Genomic DNA, 26932 nt, shown 5'->3' on the forward strand with positions numbered 1-26932 from the left:
TCCCTTTCCTTAGTGGATTAGTGGACCAGAAAACCCAGAAAGGAAGGGGCATTGAATGCCTTTCAACCTGAGCTTGTGAAGCTAAGAAAAAGAGTGCAGAGATCTAAAGCTGACTTAACTCAGACTCAGCAACTAACAGCACTTTTTGAAATACATGTACAAAAATGGAGCTGTGAAGCCATCGAAGATGACTGTGGCTCAGTTTGTTTCATGTTCCCTGATAGGTGAACACTCCCCTCCCAGCTCCTTTACTGATTGCAGATGGGTTTTGTTGTGCTACCTGAATTTTTCTTTTGATCTTTTATTTAACATAGCCTTAGTTTTACAGAAACATGTCTCATGTGTTCCAATAAAACCATGAGGAAGAACTCTTTTCCAGACTCCAGTTTGTTACACTGAGTGATACAAAATAGACCTGCTGGGATTAACTCAAACAACATGCACTATGCAGAATCACAGCACTGAATTTCTCCACTTGATATTCTAAGGCTTCTTTTAACGGTACAAACTGGTATTTCGCTTAGACTGGATATGATGAATGGGGCATGAGTGAAATTAATATTTGAAGGTCATGTGATTAAATCTAATTTTCTGGTTTGCTTGCCAAAGCTAAGCATATGCATTGATACTGAAAACAGGCATATAGACATTGTAGCTGCAATTTAAATGTGCTGTATGTCCTCAGCATTTCATGATCATGAAATGCAAACATTACAGGGTTCAAAATAGTGAGCTGTAAGCACTATGGTATGGCTACCTCTCTTGACAATTAATATGTGATAGAACAAAACAGTACCATCACCAGCCCTGATTATGGTCAGCCAACATTTGAAAAGTAACTGGTTTCATAGACTAATAACTGTTTACCCCAAATTTTATAGTGAGGCCTTAGGCAGAGTGAGGTGTATCTGGATAATACTCTCGTCTCCAAGAATCAATATGTATTTCTAAAGGTGGCAGAAACTACGTGGTTCAGCAGCAACTGACTGAAGTGGCAATGTCCTCCTAAATTCATTAGGATGTCCTCCTAAATTCATTAGGATTTAGAAGGCCAGAAACAGTAACTAAATTTTATTAATCAGTTTTATGTGCTCTATAAACTTCATAGGTGATGAATCTTCATGGGAATGTTTCAAGGAAAGAGCCCTATATTAAATTGCATTTTATATGCTCAGAAAGAAGTCCAGGGAATGCAGTGTTGGAGCAGTGTTGGTCCCTTATGTTTTCAGCTACGTTCAAAATAGTTTACCAAGAATTCTGCAGTCCTCATTTTATTGGCTGTTAGGAGACTTAGCATATCTAAGTTATATGCAATTATTGAATCAAATTAATTAAATTACTGATTTTTAGCAAAGGCAGAGCATAGCAATCAGGAGGTAGGTTGAACCTCTCCCTTCTCAAGATGGACTATAAGTGAATATTCAAGAATACTGTACTACTTATAACTGGGGGAAATACCTATAAATTCAAACTACGTACTTTCCATGAAACAACTGTAATGAATGTGCCTCAAGTCACAGTGCTGCTTGCAAGCAGAGCAGCAATGGAGAACATACGCCAAATTGCACAAGCGAAGGATCCCAGTAGGTGATAACTGCTTGGTCATAAGCTGCACGCAGTACCACTCCAGGCTGCAATGAATTGTCTGTGATAAACTATCCTGATTAAGCCTACTAAAACAGAAAGAGGCAAGTAGTTAAGGAACAAAAAGTTCACTGATTTGAGTCTTAAAACTTCCTCCAGTAAGTCATTACTGTCCCCTCCTGCGTGGACGGCTGGCAGCAAGACGCGGAGGTGGAAGGGACCCTGTGACTAGCCAAGGCCGCTGATGGCAGCGGGCTCACAAACAGAAGGCAGAATAATTTTTTGGAGGGTTTTGAAATCAACTTTGAAACTGGTTTTATAGCTGAATATGAATTTAGTGAAGGCAAAATAAAGTTGATTTGTTTACAGAAGCAAGAAAAAGGCTGGCTATAGAATTCTAGTTCCTTTGATTTATTGTTACTGTATCATTTTTCCACTTGTGTCTATTCTAAGGAGGGCRTACAGTATGTAGGAAGAATTTCAGCAGAATTTAGAATTCTTCCTTCATTTAAAACTAATATACTCAGATCTGATCGGACCAGAATACAGATGATAAGAATGACAAAACTGTAGAAAACAATTCTGGCATTTCTTACCTGTGCTGCTGAGCTCAGGTCAGGGTTTTGATGAGGAGGACTGAAATATTCAAAACAAGCGAACGGACAGTAGAGCAAAAGCAGGACTCGAGAGATAAGACTCAGAGCAACTGGGAACAGAAATAGGTGGTAGACTTGCACGTAATGTACAGTAACATTCAAAGCAGTAAAGGAAATCATTAAGGACAAATATCTTACAGCAGCCCTGAGTGCAGGGAATCTGATGCTTTGGTAGGAGTTTTGAGCAAGATGGTGTGGAAACACAGAAACTGAAAGTACAAGAGAGAGTTTATCAATGAGCTGTCTCCTGTTAGACATGACCTGTGGCATCCATTAGACCAACCCATATAAACTTTCTCAACAAAAAAGTTAATTTTCTTCAAATGTTCCAATTTTTAGGCTGCATCCCTGTCCCTTTGCATTAAGAGGCAAAACTATTTTTACATTATTTGTTATAAATAGTTTAGATTATGCCATGTGAAAGGAAGCTATTGAATGGATACCTTAGATAAAATACACTTTTCAAAGTGTATAATTAGGCCTTAGATTAAAATCTGACTTTTCTGAAAACCATGGGTTTTCTGAAAACCCTCCTCCCTGACATATCCCCACAGGGGGTTCAAATCTTTCCAGAAACAGAATAAACAATGCTCTTGGGATACTCAGGAATGCTTAGGCTGGTCAGTTTTTAACACGATACAATAAAGCATTGTATGGGGACAGCATTCTTGCAGAGTCAAAGGGCTGTGAAAAGCACGAGTGCTGAGTCATGGAGAGGCACAGGCGGATAAATACCGGGCACATCAAAACCCTTGGTTATCTCAGTTATGCTGTACCCTCCCGTTACTTCAGCTACTTTGGATAGCTTGAAGACCATTACAAATTATAAATTGGAATTGAAAATAGCAGGCACCACACCAGAAAATGCCTAAACGTAGTGCTTGCATATCAGATCCAATATGTGCTGTGAACTCTGCATGGAATATTAAAATGATTCCTTTCTAAAAAAGCATGTTCAAAACGCCTATCTTTGTGTGAACTCTGAATAAATTCTTGACTAGCAAATACATTAATAGTCTCTGGATAAATAGCAAGATACAGGGAATACATGTCATCAAACTTGAGACTTTCTTTAAATCTTGCCTCTCAGTCCTGAGAAGCGGTGCATCAAAAAGCAGTCATCTCCCTTACAGTAATACAGAACAGGCTCTTTTGACGTAGAACTGGCAAGGCACCCCCCCAAAAGCCTGTGATGGGACAGTAACTCATTAGATGAACAATGTTACCTTGTGCTAATTGCTCTTCTATGTTTAACATTGTCATTTACAGCATCATAACTGTCCTGTGGAGATACCATGTGTCTTGGTAACCTATAGACAATGTTCTGATGATACTGGTAGCCATTTATTAAGCAACACTGAAGCCTCTCTGCAGAAACCTGTCATAAAAGTACATGTAATGCTGCAAGGGGGAAAAAAAAAGGGGGTTTCAAGAAGAGTGTATTATTATTAGTCCAATGCAAGATGCCCAATTCATTGGACCCTCACTTCAGTGATACTAGAAATTTTTGGAATAACAAAATTCTGTAGCTAGCCTTTGCAAGTGTACAATCAAAGAGACTATCTGATTTCCACCCACTGTACACAGGCTGCCAAATTAAATATTTACTACCCTTTGAACTGGCCAACAGGAATGCAGCACTAGAAAGGAGCATAAGCCATATATGTACTGCCACTGACCTGGTACTACTTTCTGGGAAAGGTACAAAATGAATTTGAAGTGAGCGTGTTGTGGCTATGTTAGTAGAAAAAAAAATCACTTAAAGCTATTCATGCTTAAGAAAAATGAAAAAAAAGAAAAGAAAAAAATGACACATTTGCAACTACATAGCATAAAGAACACTGCTTGAGTAATGTTTTGGGGAACTGTCCTCGCTACAAGTCTACCAACTGAGATAGATACAATATCACTTGGTTATAGAATAAAATTCTTGAAGTCATAAAATATAATAATTTCCTTTAAAATATTGCTGTTCTAGTAAGTGCCTTCATAGTTTAGTCACTCCCAACAGCCAAAGTGTCTTTGAATTGCTATGATAAATTGAACAAAAATAGAAGTCAGAAAAAAGTGTTTTCGCATAATCTTGTGCATTCCATCTCCAGCACCTAGGAAAATTTCAGGTGTGCCCCTTTAAATGCAAACACTTTCTTTTTAAAATGTCATCTAGTTCAGAAGAGGGACTTGTCTCGGGAATATTTGTTGGCAATTAAGAGAGCTAGTCTAGTGTGTTTTTTTGGTTTTTTTGTTTTTTTTTTTTTTCCCCTGACTACTAGAACATAATGATTAGAAAGACACTAGGAAAATAAATCCTCTTCATAAAGGAAATAGTTTTTCTTTGGCAATCATCTCTACAATAAGAAGTAAGTTTCACTGCAACCAGAGCAGGTTACAAACCCCACCATCAGTTTGATGTGCTTTTTATTTCTGCAAAATCACAATACCTTGATTCCTAGATTGCCCATGTCAGAGGAGCTGTTGAATGAAAATCTCTATAATGATCCACCTTCAGGTCCACTCCAACTCTTGCCCCTAGGAACTTGGCTGGTAGTGGGCAGTTATGCAAATGTTTTCACACCCCATGACACCTGGGGGCTGCAGTGACAAATGAAACGGCCTTCTGAAGCCCTCGAGAGGCAGCTAAGGGACTCCAGAGACCCCTTGCACCTGCACAGGAAGCATTGGCTGTGCCTTGGTTCTGCAGTGCTTCTGCTTTTCAGGGAGCAAGAAGTATATAAATGCTAGCTATCATGGATGTATCAGATAAGGAGGATACTTAATATTCTCAAATAGAATATTGTTTTCCCATTTATTTTCTTATTCATGAAGTATTTTATTTTAAATAAATTCTTCAACACTTCACTGAGCCCAATCCCAAAAGCAACAGGACTATAAACAGGATTTAGAATTTCATTTATCCATTATCATCAGTACTATCCAAAAGGCTTTGTCAGTTTTGCTGATGCTCCTTCAGCTCCCTCTTAATAAGGTGCCTCCTGTTTCTTAATCATCATATACAACTAACAGTTAGGAAAAAATACTGTAAGCTTAAGGTGTGTCGTAATTTCCTCATCTAGCCTTGCTTACTACAAAGAGTAACCTCATCTTCCCTCTGCTACATACACAGATGGAGTTAGATTTGCCCCCAGCATTCTTTTCTCAGGATTCTATGTATCAGTTTCTTCTGGTCTTTCCAAGTTCATGGGGTGTTTTTTTGTTGTTTTTGTAGCCTTTTGGGGGTTCTGTCCAATTTATTAATATTTTTGTCATAGCATGGTGTCCAGAACCTAACAGTAATCCAGCTGTGGCCTCCCAACTGCTGAACATGCGTTGCAGCAACAGTGTTTCAGCACAGAGTTTCTTTTAAGTGCATCTATCATAGCTGGAGATTCACATTCAGTTTATAAACATCTCAAATCACATAATTAAACTTTAAAGGAATCTTGGTACTTGGCTCTTGCCTCTGTCTTTAAGAGAGTCTTAGACCTCTTACAACTCCCTACCTTGAGAGTTAGGGAGAAAGATCAGTGGCAACTACTGCTCATCGCTACTGTGTTGTCTTGCTGTTTTCCAACAAGCCTTTTATCAAAACCTTAATTCCTCCTCATCTGCAACAGATCCCTTTGCATTTAACATTTTACTTCTGGTTTTCATCCTTTTGTAAAGTGCTAAAAATTTTTGTAGGTATATGCTCATTCAAGTATATATTTCTTTTCACTTTATGTTCCAAAAAAGCTTTCCAGGTTTTAAATAAATAGCTATCTGGAAGAAGGAGTAACCACATGTTCTGTAATTTGTTATTGAATATACTGAGCCTAAAATTGCTTCTCACAGAATTTTTACCCCTAATAAACACCATTAGCAATGATTTTCCTCTTTTGGCTATTAAATTTATGCAGTGGTTAATTATTGTACTGCTTGCTGCAAAGAGCTTCTCAGTGCAGTGACTAGCAGGAAAGCTGGAGTCATTTAGAAAGTTGACCATAGATAGTTGACATTTTTGCTTGTTGTCAGCTAGTGCTCTCATAAGACCATAGACAGCATGAGTGAATGTAGGAGGAAACAATACATCTGCAGGCACTGGCAGACAGAATCGCTTGCCAAATTTGGCCACGGTTCCTTTAGATAAATAATTTCTCAGTGACGTGCTGTGTTGAAATTATATAAACAGCAGAAATTACTAAGACCTGGGCCCCAGGGTTTTGTGGGTTTCAAAATTTTCTGCAATCAATATTCTGACATCTGCAAATATTTTTCTTTAACAGCTGATGCCAGGAACAGAGCAATATTACCCTCAGTTTGTGCATGTTAAAGATTTTAAGTATATTGAAATAATTGCTCTTCAGCCACAGCCCTGGTCAGGATCTCTGCACTGTCATAACCACCAGTGTATATGAGAAGGCTTTATAAAAGTATCAAAGCAGCAACCTTTTTGAAGAGTGGCTTGTAACCTTTTATAGCAGCAATGCCATTAGCATTTCAAGAAATGTACATGGAAAGACATTGTACAAAGTTTCAGTTCCCCAAAATTACCAGGGCTATTTAAAGAAGTAACTGCTGAACATAATACAACTTAACTTCTAACCCATAGCTGCATTGTGCAAGGCAAGGAGAATGTTCTTCCTGCCTAGGACCAGGCAATAAGCTAGCTTCTAACCCTGTAGGAAGACTTCCTTGATAAATAAGATACTTCCACTCTAGCAGTCATATGCGCTACACCTAGCTGAAAAGTGTTTTCCATCATTGAAGAATTTATGCAGGAAACAAATCTGCATAACAATGTATTTCTTCCTGAACAAAAACATCCCACAGGAAACCCTTACCCGACTAATTTTCTTTTGTACACAAGCATCTCTAGACAATCTTTTGGAGTTATAAAAACAAATCCTTTATTTAACAGATGCTCTGTGAAAATCCGTTTCCCTAACAGAAATCAACACCTCTACAGGTCACATGAGACAGTCTGCAGGCAGTAGCTGGTGCATACTGACAGTTACCCACGTCACCGAGGAAATACAGGCTGTGCAAAATGCATAACTGCATTTATCACTATTGCCTATGCAGGGAAGAACAGATGGGGAAAAGTGTACTTTTATAACAGTTATGCTTTTCTTTTGATGATACAACCTTTACCACTTGGCCCCTCCTCTAGCAACACTCCCAAAGTAAAACTGTTCACTGAAAACAGTCTGAACAAACTTAACACTCCTTGTTCTTTTTTTAGTCTCTGATGCGTTAATCCAGACCAAAACAAAGATATAGAAGTATGGAAAAAAGTCTCTAAAAAACTTTTCTCATTTCAGTCATACCTTAAGGCAAATTTGTAAGTTTTACCAGACTGTCTTGAGAAGTTAACTCAGAGCTTGTGAAGCTCTTCTGTGTAGTTTTTGATCAACATTAATTTTCTCACAGAACAGGTATGCACAGTAATAGCACCTCAAAAGTGTCCTAGGATAAGACCATGCTAGTAATGTTTATGTAATATTTACATCTGCAAGTATTTAAGTGAACTTACATTTGCAGTCCAACTGTACAAGATAAGAGTTCAGTAGTTCTGTGCACAGTATAATGGTGTTTCATTGAGTGTAAATGTTAAAGGCAACAAGGTAAATGCAACTAGTTCAGTATCTCATTTTCACATAAAAATGTATCAAAGCAATAATAGAATATGGCATCTTCTCAAAGTCTCATATCTTTAAAAAAAGGATGCAGCAAAGCCTCTTTCGCAGTTATTCTTGTTGCAGGGTTTAAGTCTAGTAACTTATCAAGTAGGTCATATGCGTCATCAGGAACCTGATCCCATCCTTTCATGTCTGTTGCCTTAATTTCCAAAGCACCATCACCTTCCTGACAGCTCTGTAAGTGCTGAATTTCTTTTCCGCGTGTCTTGGGAGCATGCTGTTTGTCAACTGGCAAAGCTAGGTCATTTACAGAATTGGTGTGTGTATCACCCCTGGATCTGGTATAGCTGCTGTTTGTTCCTCTCAGCTTCTCACAGAGGGTTCTTAAATTTTGTGCTGGGACATCTTGGGTACACAGAACTGATTTACCTAAAAAAAGAAAAAAAAAATTTTAATACAGTAAGCAACATTTTATTATGTGTAATATTCAACTATAACTTCCAAGTTTTGTTTCAGAGACATTTCATCAATACTCTTGAGGCATAACTGACATCAGTTCAAGTGCTGTCTTTCAAAAACAAACAAACAAACAAATACCCCCACAACACCCCCCAAACAAACAAATACCCCCCCACCCCCCAAACACCAAAAAAAGGCCATGTTTTACAGCAATGGCCCCATTTCTCATTGTTTCTAGCAAGTGAAGTCAGAAGGATATAGTCTCAGTTCTGCTGTGAAGAAAGCTGTAAAGCTGTTTGTTTGGGTTTGCTCATGAAATTATGTAGTGACATGTTGTCACYCACCCTAACAATGCACACAGCATCTTTTTCCATTCCACTATCATCTGAATAGAACTGAAGAAAATTAAACACTCAATGCAGTTTATTACTTACGCTACAGATTTAAGTATCTCTGGAGAATGAAAATTAGTGCTGTCAGTTATGCTGGTAGGCATCAAGTGCTGCAACATTTGGCTTGCAAACAATGAGGGGAATGATTATTTATTTATTTATTTTTTAAAACAACTGGCCCTTCTTTAGGGGAAAAAAAAAGTTTACATCATCTAAATATTAAGTCATATTGACTTAAGACTCCTGGGCAAGTTTTGCAGGAATAGAAACATTACCTCAAGAATTCTAACCAATTCCAGTAAAAATCATTAGTTGGCATATTTCACCTCAAGTGGCCCTGATTTAGTGAAAGACAGTACACAGTCCGGTTGGGAAACTTATGGCGTGAGGTACACCATATACACGACAAATTATAAAGGATAGAAAAATAAAAATTTAATTCTTGCATTTCTAGATTAGTACTAATTGTTGGAAGTATTACATTCACATCCAAAGTGACTCTCAAAGCTTAAAAATTTACCTTCCTACCTAAAAAAAAAAAAAAAAAGAAAAAAACCCTCACATAAATAGATTGTAAGTCACTATATTAAATAGCAGGCCAAGCATACATTTTCCCCTTTCCCCCATAATTAAGGTTCACATACCAAAAGTTTTAGCAGCCTGAATGGTTTCTTTGGATCCACGAACTGTCATTATTTGTGCCAAAGCAGTTAAATCATCGCTTGCTTTGTAAAATGGATACCGTCCACTGAGCAGAGAAAGGAATACGATTCCTGCAGACCACATGTCAATTGCTGCAATTGAAAGCAGTCTTGGTAATAAACAAACTCACAACTTTCTTGAAAAAGAAATTATGACCAAAAAAGTAATAAGTAATAAATAAAAAAGTAATATTCTGAACTACTTACTGACTTTGGTCACATAGATAACACTTCAACAAACAGTGGAAATTGCTATAATTAGATATAAAAATAATTTTCTGCTTTGATGCAGAGGAAATATTTAAACTTTTCCATAGAACTACTCACATGAGTAATTCCATTAACTTGCTAAACTTAAAAAAATGCACCAAACAATGTTGGGTTTGTTTTAACCAGGGATTAACCCTTTCACAAGTAGGGAGCTATGGGGTGGTTGAACTGGCTAGTTTTAATGCTTATTTAAGTTTGCTTCAGCTGAAGAAAAGCTTATACTAAGACACAAAAATCATTTGCAAGTGAATGTGAATCTTAATTTTTTGCGACCGAAGCTGCCAATTAGGCAGTACTAAAGTTTATCTTATGACAGACTTTGTTCCYCTCACTTGAAATCACTTGACAAGATAGCCAGTTTAAGAAGTGTAATAGTGAGAAGTTATTCATCACTTTCATTGCTTTATGAAGAGTACAGAGTGTACTCTGGGGAAAGAAGCCAAAGCATGATGGAAACTGTAATACTGAAAGTTATGAAAATACCTGTCTGCCATAATTTTTTGGCTCACTAATTCGCACGTTTTAAGTGATGGCAAGGAAAGTGAGAGAGAATTCTCTGAAACTCTGAAGAGAAAAATTAACAGTTGGAAGATAAAGCCACAGTTATTTCTCTTCAAAAAAAATAGGCAATAATTAATTTGCATATTATAGCTAGAGACTATCAGCACAGAACTCTGAAAACAAGTGCTAAGTTCACTTCAGTTGCAAAAATAGAATTTATTTTCTTAATTAAAAAAAAAATCCAAGCTAATTATGGGCACAATTTGCAGTGGAAGAACGTTGCATTTTAATAGTTCCTGTTAAAAAATTTTAGTAGTAGTAGTGTATCACTGTTGAGCAGATTATACTATCTTTTTAAAGTGTTGTGTATCACCCCAATTATGTTGCTGGAAAAGCAGAGCCAGAAACATTAAGGTCAAGACCTTTGAAATTGTTTAATCACCTAACTCTTGCTGAAATTAATAGACATTATATACCTTGAATGGTAAATCCTGGCCCTATAGTTCTGGTAGGGCTGGAGTTGACAGAAGACTCTGAGATCCTGTGCCAAGATCTCAAAGTTATGATTCCTCTCTGTGCTTTAGCCTAGCGGTATCTAACCAGTGAGGCACACCTGTTTACAGGCAGGCCTGACGGGGGGGGCAACTCAAGCTAAACCTGGACCCGGGCCTGTGTCAGGCCAGCTTGGGAGCATGGTTGTGTTGCCTCGCTGAGAACCTGGGGCAAATGTATTAGGGTGGCTCTGGATAGCCAGCTGGATCCAGCTGGTAACTTGGTCTCGGTACAGAGACCAGAGCCAGTGGCAAAACTGACAGAAATAAAAGGAGGTGACTACAGTGGTCCCAGATGGAAGAGGACAAGGAGATTTGTTAGCTCAAATACAACATAATCTCAAATATTAGTATTACTGTACCAAATTCTAATTAAGACCTTTGCTGACACAGTACAGAAGCTCTGCACCACTGACGCAGTGCTGTTAGTGGTGTCTGTCTGACTTACCCAGATTTTCTGTAATCCTACTCTATTACCCTAGAGAACACAAAACTGGCTGAAAGCATATTTAAGACTACTATGTGTCTAAGATTTCCTAGGTATGTCTTCTTTCTGCCTGAATTCTGTCTAGACAGATTTTGAGATTGTCTAAATTTGTCCTGGATTTCTGGATGTCTTCTAGCCCATAAAGTTGGCTGTTACAGCACAGGCACAGTAACTCCAAACAGGCTGCCATACCTCTTGAAATCCCAGTCAGGCCYACAGCACAGATGCTGTTTCAAAAAACATTAAACTATCTGGGGATGTGCTGATCAAGTGTATAATAAGTCTATTTTGAGTGTGTATATACAGTTTAAATTAAGTGCTGAAAATTGCCAATTTTCCCAAAAGGTATTCAGCAAAAAATAGATGGAAACCATTTTTTTAAATCCACTTTTTGAAGACATTTGTATTTATCCCCCTTTTTCATAAGTCAAAACTCCTGGACATATATCAAATATTTAATAGTCAACTTTGTTTTTATTCATCCTCCATTCTCCAGATAGGCACAACCTCTCCCATCTTAGTTGCATCAGCTAATACATTAACTACCTTTTTTGCTCTGAAATTTGCCAGGCTACTGAAACTTACTTACTTGATAGCAATTAAAATCATAGTAAGAAAAAGTTATGAAATTTACATACCAACTTCTAAAAAGCACTAGCAAGAAGAAGGAGAAGCAATCAATACTGCTTTTTACCAGATTAACCAACTCTTAAACACGTTTGCAATCATAGTGTTAACTATACCTGCTATAAAAGCAAATTGTATGTGACAATCTCTAGAAAACTCTAAAGTTGTTCCCCTCCCCCCCAACTACTTTATTCAAGATTTTTCATTTGACAAAGCCAAAAAGCTTGATAAAACTTACAGCTTTGTTTCTTTTTAAAACGCATGCTACTGAACTCCTGCACTACCCCGCAGATAAAGACGTATTCAAGTTTCAAACACAGGAAAAATATTCTTAGCTTCTTACTCTGAATAATGAACATTTAGTAATAAAAAAAGAACAGAAAATGCTTGAGCAGTGTTAGAAAGGATGATAAAATGAACTTTATATGTAAGCAGAAAAAATTCCCATAAAAAAGACAACATGATATGAATAAATGAATAGGGTTGAAAGGTGAAAAAAGGCAGTCTGTTATACAGTACCTGTCGTCTGAGTGGGGCACTTTGTTAATACTTCTGGTGCTCTGAATCCAGGTGTTCCTGCCCTTGGAGCAACTTGCTGACGCCTTGTAATAAAAGAGGAAAATATGTTTAGAATATAAAAATTGATAAATAAGTTCTGTTTATAATAATATTAAAAATTATTTTTAGAATATACTTCTGTAAGATGCATAAACAGCTTAACCTTGCCTTATTAAGGTTTTATAGAGGTTTTAAGTATGTTAAAATTATCTATCATAAATGCTATCTAGCATATGGTAACAGCCCTATTATTAKTAGTAGTATATTATTATTCTATTACCTAGCATAAGGTAAAACTACACAAATACTTACTGCATGATTCAGTAAAGACAATTTTAGTTTCATTCAAGGGCAGCATAATTTTTGCTAAAGGCTTGTATTCACAAGAAACTATGAAGTTAAGACTAATTAACCAAAGGTAAAAAATGCATTAGGCTCTTGGGGTGGATGTTCTGGTTTTCTATTAATCCGTAGCAAACTAAGGTTTGCTACTCCTGGGCACAAGTGTTGACAAGAATTTAAATTTTTATTAACTTAACTAGAAGTGCGAGATAATTCTTACTAAAATATATATATCTCCTTTCCAGAGCCATCTTGTATATACTGTCTTAAGTGTCATACTTCTATGGACCAATTCTGGTTGCAGGCAAATTCCTCATGTTCAATACTTTTGAAATGTTAGATATCACCATATTTTGACAGTCTGGGGAGAGGGACCACACAGTTTCATAACTATTCCTAGTAAGCAGAATTCTCTGCATTAATCTATGTTCTCTAATGTGGCAGTCAAGGCCAACAGATGATCATAATCAAAAATAACTGCAGAGAGATGGATTTGAAACAAGTTATTCAGATTCTTTGATGTCTGCTATTAAACACTGTTGCTTAAATTAACAAATATAAAATGTCATCTTTGCCTTTTTCTCTATTTCTTTATTTCCAGAATGCAAACAGCTTCTGAGAAATCTTTTTAACCTAAGGTTCTCAAAGGGCAGGAATCTGATCACTAAACTTTCATCCAGTTGGCATGATTTAGGCCTATTAGATAACTAATAGATGCATTGCAAGACAGATGCATTGTCCACTCTAAGTGTGGTAGTCAACTCAACTGATTTGCTACAACACAGGTTGGTGGATAATTAAATATAATGAAAAGAAAAAAAAAACAAAACAAAACCCACACACATTAATATTGAATCTCTCTTGCTGCAGATAGCAGTCAACCAATTATTCCATGAATTCCATGAACTATGTTTGTTTAAAAAGAGCATACTCAAGTGTTTTAAGAGTTGCACAGATCAAAAGTTATCTTTCAACTACTAAATCAGCTGTCTAGTAAATCTAAGTTTCTAATCTTGCTTGACAGCTTAACAGACAATTTTACAATAGTATCAAAGCAAATTACCTTGAAAGGCAAATGCTGCAAACTCTATCTGTTGCATAACAATCACAGGTCAGGTTCGATGGACAGCCACTGGCAGCTTTTCTGGCTACCCCATTGCTTACTGTTTTGGTAGAAATAATCTTTTTCTTGGTTACTAACTTCCTAGATGAAACATCTATCATCTTCGATTGCTTTATAAGCTGCAATATAGATATTTTAGAGTAAGTGAAATATTTAAGAAGGTTCCCTTTCTATAAATGCAAGTCCCTAAAGTAATAAGACAGAAGAAGGGCTCATCAGCAACAAACTGCAGTCTTAGAACAGAAGACAGCAAACTTTTCTAACAGTATTACAACATCTACAGAATACATACTGGAGTTTTCTATATGTCCTGATTTTCCTCCTCTGGAAAAATATTTTCCAGTGGTTACTAAACATCAATGGCCATTAGGCTTTCTGAAGCTACAGCGTGATTTGTATTTTTGAAGCTGTTATAGTGGTTCCAGAATTCTTTTGGTTCAAACTTGAGAATAATTAAACAAAAAAAMCCCCAAACAAACAGAAAAACCCACACAACACACACACTGTAGCAACACACTGACAGCTAGCTCCAATTCTACCCAGAGATTGCTGTTGGCCAAGCCCTTTAATTTAGTTGGGGTTTCCCCCCTGCCTTCTTCTCACATTAAATTCCAATTATAAAAAGTATAGGAAAATGTTCATTACAGATTTATTCTCTCCTGCTTTAACTGCCGCATAAAAAGGAAGTTTCACAAGATATGCTTAGGTGCATCTCAATTACACAGGTACCTGTGTAGAAAAATACATTAATTAACATACAAACAAGATCAGCTAGGAGGACAACTATGTAACTAGCTCCTGAAGAGTTTCAAAAAGGACTGAAACAGAAATGAAAAATTCAAGCCTTTCAGCAAAAGCTCACTTAGCATTCTGCTCAAAAAATTTTAGTTCCACAGGATCCTAGAGTAGTGTCCAGTCTTAAAGAATAATTAGTTCTATAAATTCTCAAATATGAAACTGATTGCTCTTCCTGATGAATCATATTTCTTACTTTTGTACTGGAGTTCTCCTGGTATGTGGAACTAGAGACATTGAAATTCCTCTCTCCAAAGACAGAGCGCTGGACAGAACGGTGCACAGAATCCTCCTATAATACCAAAAAAAGGACAATAAGGATCCTATCTAACACAACATCAGCTGGATTCTGACAGTTCCAAAAATAAGTGTGAAGTGACATAAAACAAGAACAGCTGCACGGTAAGTCATTTTCAGGCATCAGTTTACTGCAGATGAAGAAAACATTGTCTAGACAGAACAGCAAACATGCTTACAAAACGAATCACACCTCAGAAGTGCCCCAAGACAATTTGAATGTCATCTGTACTGTATTTGTTATGCAACTAAGTAACTAAACATAGATGAATAATTATTGGGTTGGGGAGGACTTTCACACTACATGTCACTAAAACATTAGTATTTCAAAAAGATGTAGGGCTGTCTAAATAATCCACGCTAGGATTTTATACAGCCTGCAACACTGTATTATAACTAACAGATACTAAATGGTGCCAATACAGTATTACATAAAACCAGCTACCTCTATGCGAAAACTGTGTTTCTGTGCATCGTATTACAATCTTGCAAGATACACATGCATAACTTTTGTTCAAGTATTACATCTCCCCCTGYTGGATGAAGTAATACATTAAACACACAACAATATTAATGAAAAAGACTGAGAACCTTTCCTCCTCCTCCTTGTTTAATCTGTATTTTTGAAAGTGAGCTGGACCTTTTATCAGATGCTTTCGAGGCTGACTGTTGAGCTATCTGTTTAGGTGCTGTGACACTGACAGAAACCCTATTTCCCAAGGCTACAGTGGGATTATTTTGCAAGCAACTTCCCTGCTGGCCTTCAGACTGGGCAGTTTTGAGAAGTTCAATTTTTGTATCAGGGGTTCCTTGTGCCAAGCCAAAATCTACCAAGGCATACCTAAAAGACACAAATTTAGAATTAAGATTCACAAAGTATCAACCAATTTTATTTACTATTCATTACTTTACTCAGTATGTCGCTTATCTGTAGTTTTCAGCATCACAGTCCTATTTTCCTCCTCCTTTTGTCATATCTTACCTATCCCTCAATGTTTTTATCCTATACCCATCTTACTTCATCATTTCTTGTCCTGAAATCTTCTAACATGTATACTTTCTCCAATAATGGTGATAAAAACCATTTTCAGCAGCTCCTTTCTGGATCCTTCTAGTCCTACAGCCCAGAACTACCTCAGCCAACAGCCAAGTACAAACAACTTGACTCTTGCAGGATTCCCATGGACAGAGGCTCAAATGAAGCAGAGAAGACAGAGACTGTAACAATGCTGAGAGCTTTACCCAACTTCAAGCAATACTACTGCAATTTACTTGTCTCCAAACAGGTAGGAGTACGTTAGTTCACATTTCAGAGTTGTCATTTACAAGATACAATTTTTTAAAACCAGTACAGAGACAATCCAGGTGTCTTTGGGTCTCAGGCAAACTCAACTCCATGGCCTCTGCACCCAAAGTAGGGCTTAAGTCTTAAACAAATGCTGGCAAAGCAGACTAACATAGAAATTCATTCTGACAGATAAAAAGCATTATTTCTCAAGTTTCTAGGCTTGTGGCTTTAGGAAAAAATAAAAAATAAAAAAAATCCAGTTTCCCCTACAAACTTTCACTAAATAGTAAAATAAAACTAGGACTAACACTGAAACATTACCTTATTCTATCTATCTCAGCTCAGAAAAAAAGCAGTACTTTGCTGGATTTGGACTTTTTTCACTTTATATTGAATTATTTTTTTATAAACTCATGGGGTTGGGTTTTTTTCTTGCAAGTTACAACATTTAAAGACTATAAAAAGCAATCTCATCTGTAGCAGTTTTGCTGTATGCATGACTAGAAGTTTTTAAATATCAATCTATGCACCGCATGAGTTGCTATTAGCTTTATTGAAACCAATATTATTATTCTCATTCTTATTCAAACTTTTGCATTTCTACTCAATAGTAGAAATCTCAAATTTTTTCAAGTACTTGTCACTGTAATGCAGATATTATATTAAACATGAAGAAAATAATTCTTTCCTGCCTCAAATCCCCAAACACAGAAAGAAAAGTTCTACAGAGTAAAAGCATCTTTTTTAGCTTTATTACTTAAGCACATGTTATGCAGCTGTAAGGAAAAAACTCAAAAGACTAATTTACTCTGTTCTGCCAAGGCACACATTCCCAAATGAGATCACAATACAGTCATCTGGGCAGACTTACTCTTTTAGCCGCCTGTTGTAGAGGAAGTTACTGGGCTTGACGTCACGGTGAACAATACCAAAGTGATGAATGCGCCTCAATGCTTTAAACAGATTAAACATGTATTCTCTCACTTCTTCAAAGGAAAGAGAATTCAAAATGTCCTGAAATATTATTTGGATACTGCAATTATGCAACTGTTTTTTTAATTAAAAAGTTTTACTACACATAAAAAAGTCTGGGACTCACCAAGAAGGATTCATGTTCCAGATATGGCATAACAATAACCACATGATCATTTTTCCTAAAGCAATATTTAACTCCCATAACATTATCCTGTCCCCTGAAAGAAAAGTAATGWCACTGAATAAAGACCAAAAAATGGATGCTTATTTTCCTGTATTTTATAAATTTCAGTCATGCTTTCTTTCAAAAAAGAATCTTTGACAGCAATCTTAGAAGCAGTCAGTAATTACACTGTTGTCATCTCATTCCTATGTTCTGTTTTAGTTCTGCAATTTGCATTGAGGGCTCCACAGATCATCTGTGAGGCCACAGATTGTAGTTAGGACTGTGATTAGACGTAGGACCCATAATTTTCATGATACTGACTAGTTTAAGAAGGTGGTATTCAAACCACATGCCTTGTCATCAGCACACTCTGGCAGCATGCATTCATTCTTAAAACCGTATTTTCTGATGAAGAGATTATTTTTTTCCAAGCATTTCAGAATTTAAATATTTCTTATTGCTTAGCTACATCACAGAACTTCTCAGATGGAAAATAACAGCACTATCAGTAAACTGAGATTAGCAGAAAAGGACATCCATTACCAGCAAGACATCCATTTTTTTTATTTGCTCTTGCTATAAAGAATAGCAATTTTTGTGGTTAAAAAGAAAAAAAAAAAACAGCAAAGTGCCAAAACTTAAAAAAAACAAAACAAAACAAAAAAGCAGAACAGTGGGACAATGATCAGCAGTTTAGTCATGACATCCATAAGTTCTTGTTTATGTACCCTGCTACTGTGAGGCACTGAAGTTCAGCAGCAATTCGCAGAGGGTGGCTGGTTGGAATCAAGTGTTTCAGAGCCATCTTTTCCTCATATCCTGTTTGTAGCTGTGCTGTGGCCAAGTAAACAGAACTAAAAGTACCTGTAAAGAAGGGGGAAAAATGTTCTCTTCAGCATTTTTAATTAGGTAAATTAAGATTTTTACAGAAGTGATCTAACTGTTCACAGTCCTATAGTGTACTTGTCACTATCTCAAAAGCAGATTCCAGAAGAGAAGAATGCTTTTTTTCCACTACTAAATTCAGTGATCTTGTATACAAGTTTTTTACATCAGTGAAAAAGCAAGTGTAACACTGTCTAACTTGCCTGGGACACAGAGCTCTTTGAATGTAAGTTTCCTATCTTTGATTTGCTTTCTTGTTTAGGTAGCTTACTTTCATCTGACATCTAACTCTTCTCTGCCTGCAATGTAAGCCTACTATTTAATGCTGATCTGGAAAGCACTACCTTTCCTATTCAAAGCACTTCTGAAATTGCAACATTTTCCTTAATTCTGTTACCATAGCTATAAAGTAGCACTTCTCACATGGTGTAACTTTACTATTTGTTTTCCCCCAGCATTACACAAAGTGTGATATGCTCATTTGGAAAAGGGTGTACTCAAGCTATGCAATAAACTTACTCACCTATATTACAGTTTTTAAGAGACCCTTATAAACCACTGAGGATATTAATTTATCCTGATGATCTGAGATATCTGAACATACAAGTTAAGGGTCCTTCCACATGAATAAAATACAATCAAAATTGTACTGTTTAGGTGTTGTGTTAGCATCATGCTGGTTTAACAGTCTGTAAAGGCATACATACATCAAAATGCCAGCAAACACTAAATAGTTTTTGAAGCCAGTGTCTCATCAATTGAGTAGAATTGTTCATAGCAACAGGGGTTACCGAGTTGATCCAAGATCTTATTTTTGGCGGTGAGACCTGCTAAAATGAAACTGACCTCTGAAAGGAATCCTACTCTTCACGTAATGCTGCAGGACTGCTGAGGGCTTTTTAAAGCAACATTTGCTCCCAAGAACAAAATCAAAAGTACTATTCATGATTAGAGACTTGATTTAATTATACGATCTTATGAGAACTCCAGTCTTTTGGAATTTTGGATCACTGTGCTGAATGGAGCTTTTATTTTTTTAAGAGACAAAAGTTTTTAGCCATCTAGTTTGCTGTCACAGCCATTCCATCAGAAGTAGCTATAAAACAATCCAGCTTGTCATTAACATCTTTATTCATTTAAAGTGCAGAGTGCCGCAAAACATTTTAAAGATCAAGTGGATAAAGTTCCAAAAAGTACCCAAGTCCCACACTTAGAAGCACCTAAGAATCTATTTATACTCATGCATAGTTTTTAATTAAAAGTATCTGTAATAGGATCTGCTGAATGTCAGGAGTACACAAGTGTTCCAAACTGTGATACTGTATGTCTACAAGTACTTTTTTTTTTTTTAGGTTTATTTTTGTGAACTAAGGCAGCTATAATCTTCCACTCTCCTCCTCTAGTTCTGCCCATGGGGTTTCAGTGGAAGTGAAGCCAACTTAAAGAACAGTAGGTAAATGTGTCAGAATACAGCTGCATATTATTATATTTCCCATGTGAAAAAGAAAGAGAATGTCATGTTAAGACATATTTGCCTGAATCTACCCCAAAAAATTTTAGTTGTCAGAACTGGAATACTGGTCTGATCAAACATTTTAATATACTGAATTTTCAAGAAAATCTCTTGAAAATTTCCCTAATTAAAGCACCTATATGTATAAGAGAGTATTAGAATTCCTGTATACCCCACAAGTTAATCAAAAAATTTAAAATTTAAAATTTAAATTTAAATTGCGTGTATTGGGATCTTAGTTTTATACCTTTTAAGTTAGAAATACCAGAAGAAATGCAAGTTTAAGCAAGGTAAAATAAGACATTTACCTTCTCCAATTTTTTCCTTGATTTTGAACACATTTACAAGCTGTGGCACTGCTTCATAAAGTTTTTCAATATCTTTTTTTATTCCTGGTGTGGAAAAAAGGGGGAAAACAAGTTAGGAATTATGTTTCTTGATTCAATATCCGAGCTATATTTCAGAAAACAAGTTACACTTCAATTCATAGAAATGCAGATTCATATAAATGGAAGAAAAAAAGAAAAAAAAAAMCACAGCAGACATTGTCATCCCTGCTGACATTGTTATCTATATACTTGATGATATTGTTTTCCTTTATCACACTCATTTATATGCTGCTTCATTTTAATGATTTTTACTTTTCTGTCCCCTATCAGTTCCTGGGAAGGGAAAAATGTCTTTAGTAAGATTTCAGATTACAGCTCATTGATACATGTTTTCATAAGACTTGTAATGTCAATTTTATAAAAGAGGAAATTATAATAATTGTTTCTGAAAACACAAGAGCACATCCACAGGATGCATATCAAGGATTAAAAATGTAAGGAAAGGATTTTTTTTTTAATTTTTTTTTAAGGTCAGCAATACAATCTCATACGCTGTTACTTGAAATAGTAAATACCAAAGAACATGTTTGTTGCATTTAAGTTGCTGCATTTTGTACTGCAATCACTAGATGGCATGACAAGGATGCTGTATACTATTCTTGCTGAAATTATGTAATTTTCCACTCAATTTATGAATCCTTATAATTTAAGTATTCTCTATACCCTGCATTAGAATTCACTTCTTTTGAAGCTGATGGAGTAATTCCCATGTGATACCACATCATATTAAAAGTTCCAGGTACTGCCACAAAACATTGAAACTAATATATTTGTTGCTGAACTATGCAGTACAAAAATACACATTTAAAGACTAAAAAATTAAAACTTAAGATCAAGTGATATTCACAACACAATGACCAGGTTCTTAAATCTGCATCTATTTCAGAGTGCTGAGAACTAAAGTCACTGATCCAAAAGTATGTAGAGGCTGTGACTAATTTCTGTAAGGGGAAAAAATATTTTATTACGCAGATGTAGTCTCACACTGATATTTGGAAAGTCAATAAAAGGAGAAACGATGCATACATCTCATATCCTAAAAATGAATAAACCCCTGAAATTTTACAGCAATATGTAAATTGTATTGCATGCACAAAAATGTACTATCTTTTACAAGGAAAATAAGTCATAAGTAATGAGAATTATTTTCAAAATATCGCTGATATGCTAGAAACACAGTATGGACTAGTAAATAATCCCCAGCCATCTGCGCTGACTCACTTTATACAGCAATAAAAGTCCGAGGTGTGTCTAAAGAATCCTCCCTTTCTATTAAGTGCCCAAGAAGTCAGTTGTCGTTTAAGTTACAGTTTAAAAAATAAATTAGAATTGAAAGTTATTTCAAATGCTTATACAAACCAACATACTAAAAATACTTTTGAAACACTGAAGCCTGCTGACTCTCTTGCTATGCATTTATTCATTCTTTTTCAGTAAGTTGTTCTTTCTGCTTCTCCAAGTTACTTTAGGTCATTTTTGTAGAGATATTTCAAGAATGAAAAAATCTTGCATTACGCATTAAAACCACTAATACTCATTAAAGATACTGGCCTAATCAACAAATACAAGTAAAAGGTTCATCAGTTCTGTTTGGAATCATATTTAAATACTTCAAAATATTCTAGGATTAATGACAGACTTGTACCTAGAGTCTGATAATCCATGAAGCAAAACACTAAGAAAAGCAGCTCAACTGTACAGCCATTCTGGTTATTCACAATTTTCAGAGTCAATTATTTGGTTTAATTGCTTAATTTTTCTGTCAATATAGTCAAAGTTTTTGTTCAAAGTTGCTGAAAATAACACCAAAAGTTCAAAAAGTTACTACATAGCATCTTTTGCATTAATAGCATTCGTGTTGCCCACATGTTCAGAACTTTATAAAGAAATTTGATTTTTTAATACTTGTTTTGCACTAAAAAGAATTTTTGATAAAAAAGCTTTATTGTTAAAAAATATTTGCAGTTACTGTTTGTACATTAATGTCAACTTTTTACATAAATACTCAGTTATCACAAAAAAGTAAGACAAGAAAGCTTTCTGAAATCTTCAGATGTGCATTTAAAATGTTATTACAAGAATTTTCAATACAAATTGACACATACAGGCTAACTTGACTACATAGCATTTCTTGCCTTTCAGTTAAAACAATATGAGATTCATTCTGGCAACAAATAGTTAAAAAAAAAAAAGAAATGCCATATTTTATTTCCAAATTCTCTCTCCTGTTCTGCTCTTCAAAATATTTATTTAAAACCATGTTTCCAGGTAGCATTATGGATGGCATAATTCTGGCTGCCAGTGAATTAATCAAACCACTTTAAGGTAGAAGATACCATGTTTTTCAAATAATATAGATCATGATTTTTCTCATTCTCTAGATTAATACAGTAAAGGGAAAGGCTATTATTCAGATCATGTTCCCTTTCCCCAGCAATAATCAAAGATGTTAAGAGATGAAATCGTGTAACAGTATCATAAAGAATTTAACACAGAAATAACGTTATTGCATTACTCAAAGCCATAGCCCTTTGCATCGAGGAAGGTGGTCCTGTTACTAGGTTCTGAAACATCCTACCGAAACTTCATCCTAAAAGGCCATTAGCCACAGGACAGAGCCAGAAAATTGTTTTCAATAGTGACATAATTCTGACAGCCCTGTTGAAGCAATTTTGTTTAGAACTATTTTACTGTGTAACCTGCTCCAAATAAAGCAAGTTCAGTTTTGTTCCAATGCTTGCATTTTGCTCTGACTACTGAGAGTTAAGTTTTTGTCTTTACTTAAGAAATAAAGTCACAGTAATTTACTACATAAAATTTTGCCCTGGAATTTCTTCAGTAAAATTGCTTGGTTAGGAATAGGAATTCCTCAACTCTGGCAAAAAGCAGAGAGTCCAAACAAGGACTCAAAAGCAGGCACATCTTTCAAGCCTTTAGAACCTAGCAGATTTCTACTTTCCCTACCATATCAGGTTTTGGTTTGTTCTGTGCCACGAGTCTAACAGTTCTAAGATAGATACTAACAATAATGAAAAGCTCTCTCAGTACCTGCTACAGAACCTATCAACTATTCAGCTTTGCCTAACACTGGATTCAGATTCCTGCCTAGACAAAGTTCAATGCTATCAGAGCACATACAGCTGGGTGACACAGACTGCAAATCCTATGCAAAGCAATACCTGCCCAGAGCATTGAGAAAGTGTACTAACTCAATATAGTGTCTAGTGTAAAGATCCTGAAAAGCCCCAAAAACAAACATGGATTGTCCTTGTGGCTAGATAGCAGAACATCATCTGTTCTCTTCTAGGCCTGAATCTCCAGCTGGGTATAGAGCTTGCCCTATCGTTAACAAAATGAAATAAAAAAATACAGTCACTGAACCATCAGTGTATAATAATAATATCCAACATTTTCTTTGAGCGGATTTTAAAGCCATTCCTTTACTTACTAGAATATAAAAGTATTTGCCAGAGTGAAGTGAGAAAATTGTTATTTAGCATCACTTTATTAAATTCTGAACATAGATGTGTAGAGGACTGACAAAGCCTATCTATTTCTACCAAAAGCAGTAATCATTATGTATAAACATGATCCTTGTTCAATAATTGTGAATACTCAGCCAGTTTATGTACAGAAAGCCCAGATTTAAGTACACTCACAAAGAAACCCAAAAGCCAGCAACACAAACACTACGGGAACACATGTTCATAGTCCAACTTCCCTGCTAAGAGCAAGAACAGTATCTTTATGCACATAATCATATCTAAATATATTTAAGGACAAAACTGGCTATTATAGGGTAAATGGCAAAATATTAGTTTTGTGTACTTGTCTGGTCAGAGAATTTTATTTTCAAGGACTGCCTTTTTAGAATACTGGTATCTTCTTATATTCTGTAATAAATAAATAATAGGGTCAGTAAATTGACAACTATTGCTGCTGAAGTTTTGTAACTACACAGAAAGCAGGAACAAGCTTAAAAACAAAAGCAACCTCAAAAGTTTTCATTTCATGAATTCTTTATACAACAGGACCATATACAAACAGACTTATAATTGATCCTGAAACTTCTTGAAGTGAGAAAAAAAGCATTACTTTTGTTAGCAACAAAAAGTAATATTAGCAGTCCCTGTTTTAGCACATACCTGAAAGCTTGTTGTTCTGCTCATGCTTCCTATGGAAGTCTTCAGCCTCATGAGGGTGCTGTTCATCACAATGGGACTTTAACACTGTCTCCATCCCAAAATTAACCTGAAGTAAAAAAAAAAAAAAAAAANAAAAAAAAAAAAAAATCCAAGACTTTGAGGACCACATCTGGACACCTGGGGGAGCAAGCATATCTAGTAATACACTTCCTTCCCCTTCACACAGTTCCTGAAATGAGATTCAGGGAGTTTGGGGAGTTCCTCTGTGCTACTTAAAACAAAGGCTCACCCATCATCTCAGAAAAAGAGAAAAACTAAACCAGTAAACCCACTCTATCTTGAAGAAAGGGGGAAGGGAAGGAAGACTGCAGGATAAGCTTAGACAAGTGATTTTCTTTCATCTTTAGAGTGTTTACTCATTCACATTAAAGCATTATCCATTCCCTAAAGTTTGCTTTGGAAAGCAAGGAACTGATCCACACAAATATCTGTGTACTGCAACACCCATTCAAAGACAAAGCAACTGGAGGGGAAAAGAAAGAAAGAAAGAAAAGCCACACACAAAAAACCCTCCTAAGACAAATTATGAGAGAGGAAAATGACTATCTTCTCAATATGACAGGAGATTTCTCTTTCTTCTAGAGAAGATCAACAAGAAGCATAATTCTTGGTTTTCTTCTCACCATAACAAGAAACACACACAAGCTATTTTGAAATGCTTCTTCCTCAATCTTGGAAATTAAACAARCTGTAAGAGTAAATAAGGTGTAGTGTACTTGTAGTGTATAATTCAGAAATGGCTACTTCTATTTCATGGAAGGGGGGGGGGGGGGAAAAAAGGAAAGAGCTAGAGCACCAGGGGAATAACCACAGCCATAAGTGAGCCTGGAATCAGCATCTATTACAGTCACCTAACACAGATTATCCATTTAAAGATCTTCCTTGCTTGTAACTTTGCCAAACTTTCAAAGTTATGGCTGAACTTTTCTACAAGGAGGAAACATATTTTGAAAACCTTCAACAGAAAGGATTCAGCTGTTTTCAGCTATGAAACTAGAAATATATTTTTGTCCCCAAAGAATTCTGGCTACCTTTCATCTGTCATCCCCACGCAACAGAACAGTGACAGGCAGCACCCTCTTTTTGAAGCTTTGTTGGAGAAATGAGAAAGGACAGGAAAGGAGAGCAGGACTCGGAAACTGATGGAGTGAGATACAGTCTTTCGCAGGTAGACACTCCCTCTACTCCCTCTGCTGGTGCTGAGTAGGCAGTTGAGCCTGTTCCAAACCTGAAATGTCAGAGCCTCATCAGCAGAGCGAGGAGTGCAAGTTAGTGCACCCTGCCTCTCACTGCAGCTTACTTGCTCTGATTCAGCACCATCCAGCCTCAGCTACAGCCTCTTCCAGTTCAAGGCTAGCTACACCCAGCTTGTTCGGGACACGGAAGATGAAAGCTCCTGTCTGCCTGCAAAACACCATGGGAACACGGACCAGGACTTCCTGGCCACGAGCAGGGTGAAAGGGACTCAGTATCTGAAGGGGTCATTTCCATTCATTTCTGCTAAACACATAAGCTAATATTTGCAGAACTGAATACCTAGAATATTTGAATATAGTAAAAAAAAACTGCTTGCTGATTTGGAAGTGGGCTTAACAGTTACAAAATGGAATATTTAAGTAAGTTTGATTCAGTCAAATATTTAGTTTTTACATTTAAAAAATGCTCAAAAGACACCATTAGAGATAAAAATGAAGAGGAAGACCAAGATGATCCAAAGTTCCAGCTCAAAGAATTATTTTACAGTCAAATCACAAATCTCCAATAAAAAAAACAACTGTTTTTCCATATACAAAAATGGGCAAAATCCAAGTAGCGACAGATTCAAAGAACCCACAAAGCTTTACAGTCTTCCAAGTCAGATAGTAGAACTTCACACACAAAAAATTAGTAATATTGCTGCTGAATCACTGGCTAAAGCAGATGTTGCTACCTGGAACACAATCTATTATCACTAAAATACAAAGTTTCTTCAAACAGGAACATACTCACTGGTACTGCTGCAAACAGCTGAGGGTGTCAAAACCAAAGATGATATTAGTGTCTCTATTTTGTTATTTAAGAAAAGCAAGTTTTGTAGCTGGATTAAGTCATGCAGTAAATTTGCATTTTCTACAAACTTACGATAAATCCCTCTATTACAACACAAGCAGTAGAAATCACACTTCTGTGATTTCGGTTTGAGCTACATTATGTCAATACTCCTAGACAAAAGAAAAACATCTGGAACGTGTCACAGCAGGTTAGCTTTACAAGATTGCTCCTGTAGCAAGACTCTTGGTCAAATGCACACTCCCAGCTGCATTTAAGCAGCAGTCTGAGGGCATAAATATTAAAAAGCGAGCAGAAGTTACCAACTAAATGGCAGAGTTGAAGGTACGGGACGCGCGCACGGTTTGCGGGGCGACGCGCGGAGCGACCCCGCGGGGGCCCTTCTGGGGCCCCTTCACGCCTCAGGGGCCGCGCAGAGCAGGCCCCGGCGCTCGGGCGGCGCAGCCCGCGGCACCGCAGCGGAGCAGCCGCCCGGGCAGGACCGAGCCCGCCAGGACACCC

At 36.5% G+C, this 26932-nt stretch overlaps 1 protein-coding gene across 2 annotated transcripts; it reads right to left on the reverse strand.

The window, feature by feature from the left end:
• Positions 1-7071: 7071 nt before the first annotated feature.
• CDC7 (cell division cycle 7) lies at positions 7072-26751 on the reverse strand. Of its 2 annotated transcripts, XM_026057579.1 has the most exons (13): positions 26734-26751; positions 25683-25786; positions 24323-24428; positions 20097-20180; positions 18119-18254; positions 17349-17442; positions 17121-17263; positions 15553-15802; positions 14861-14956; positions 13810-13988; positions 12366-12448; positions 9354-9503; positions 7072-8287 (listed from the first exon to the last, which is right to left on the reverse strand). In XM_026057579.1, the coding sequence occupies exons 3-13, from the start codon at positions 24414-24416 to the stop codon at positions 7917-7919; spliced, it is 1680 nt and encodes a 559-aa protein (XP_025913364.1). In that variant the 5' UTR covers positions 24417-24428; positions 25683-25786; positions 26734-26751; the 3' UTR covers positions 7072-7916. The 2 variants fall into 2 exon arrangements, with proteins under 2 accessions (XP_025913364.1, XP_025913366.1); XM_026057581.1 differs by lacking the exon at positions 26734-26751 and having other exon boundaries at positions 15715-15802; positions 25683-25986.
• Positions 26752-26932: the final 181 nt, after the last annotated feature.

This window comes from Apteryx rowi, unplaced genomic scaffold (genome assembly GCF_003343035.1).
Source record: "Apteryx rowi isolate R43461 unplaced genomic scaffold, aptRow1 scaffold_14, whole genome shotgun sequence".
Taxonomy (NCBI): domain Eukaryota; kingdom Metazoa; phylum Chordata; class Aves; order Apterygiformes; family Apterygidae; genus Apteryx; species Apteryx rowi.

Coding starts and splice junctions, on each gene's coding strand:
- CDC7 (XM_026057579.1), bottom strand. CDS start 24,416: ATGGAGACAGTGTTAAAGTCCCATTGTGATGAACAGCACCCTCATGAG. Junction 18,255..20,096: donor CAAGGAAAAAATTGGAGAAG/GTAAATGTCTTA, acceptor CCTTCTTTACAG/GTACTTTTAGTTCTGTTTAC. Junction 17,264..17,348: donor TGGAACATGAATCCTTCTTG/GTGAGTCCCAGA, acceptor ATAATATTTCAG/GACATTTTGAATTCTCTTTC.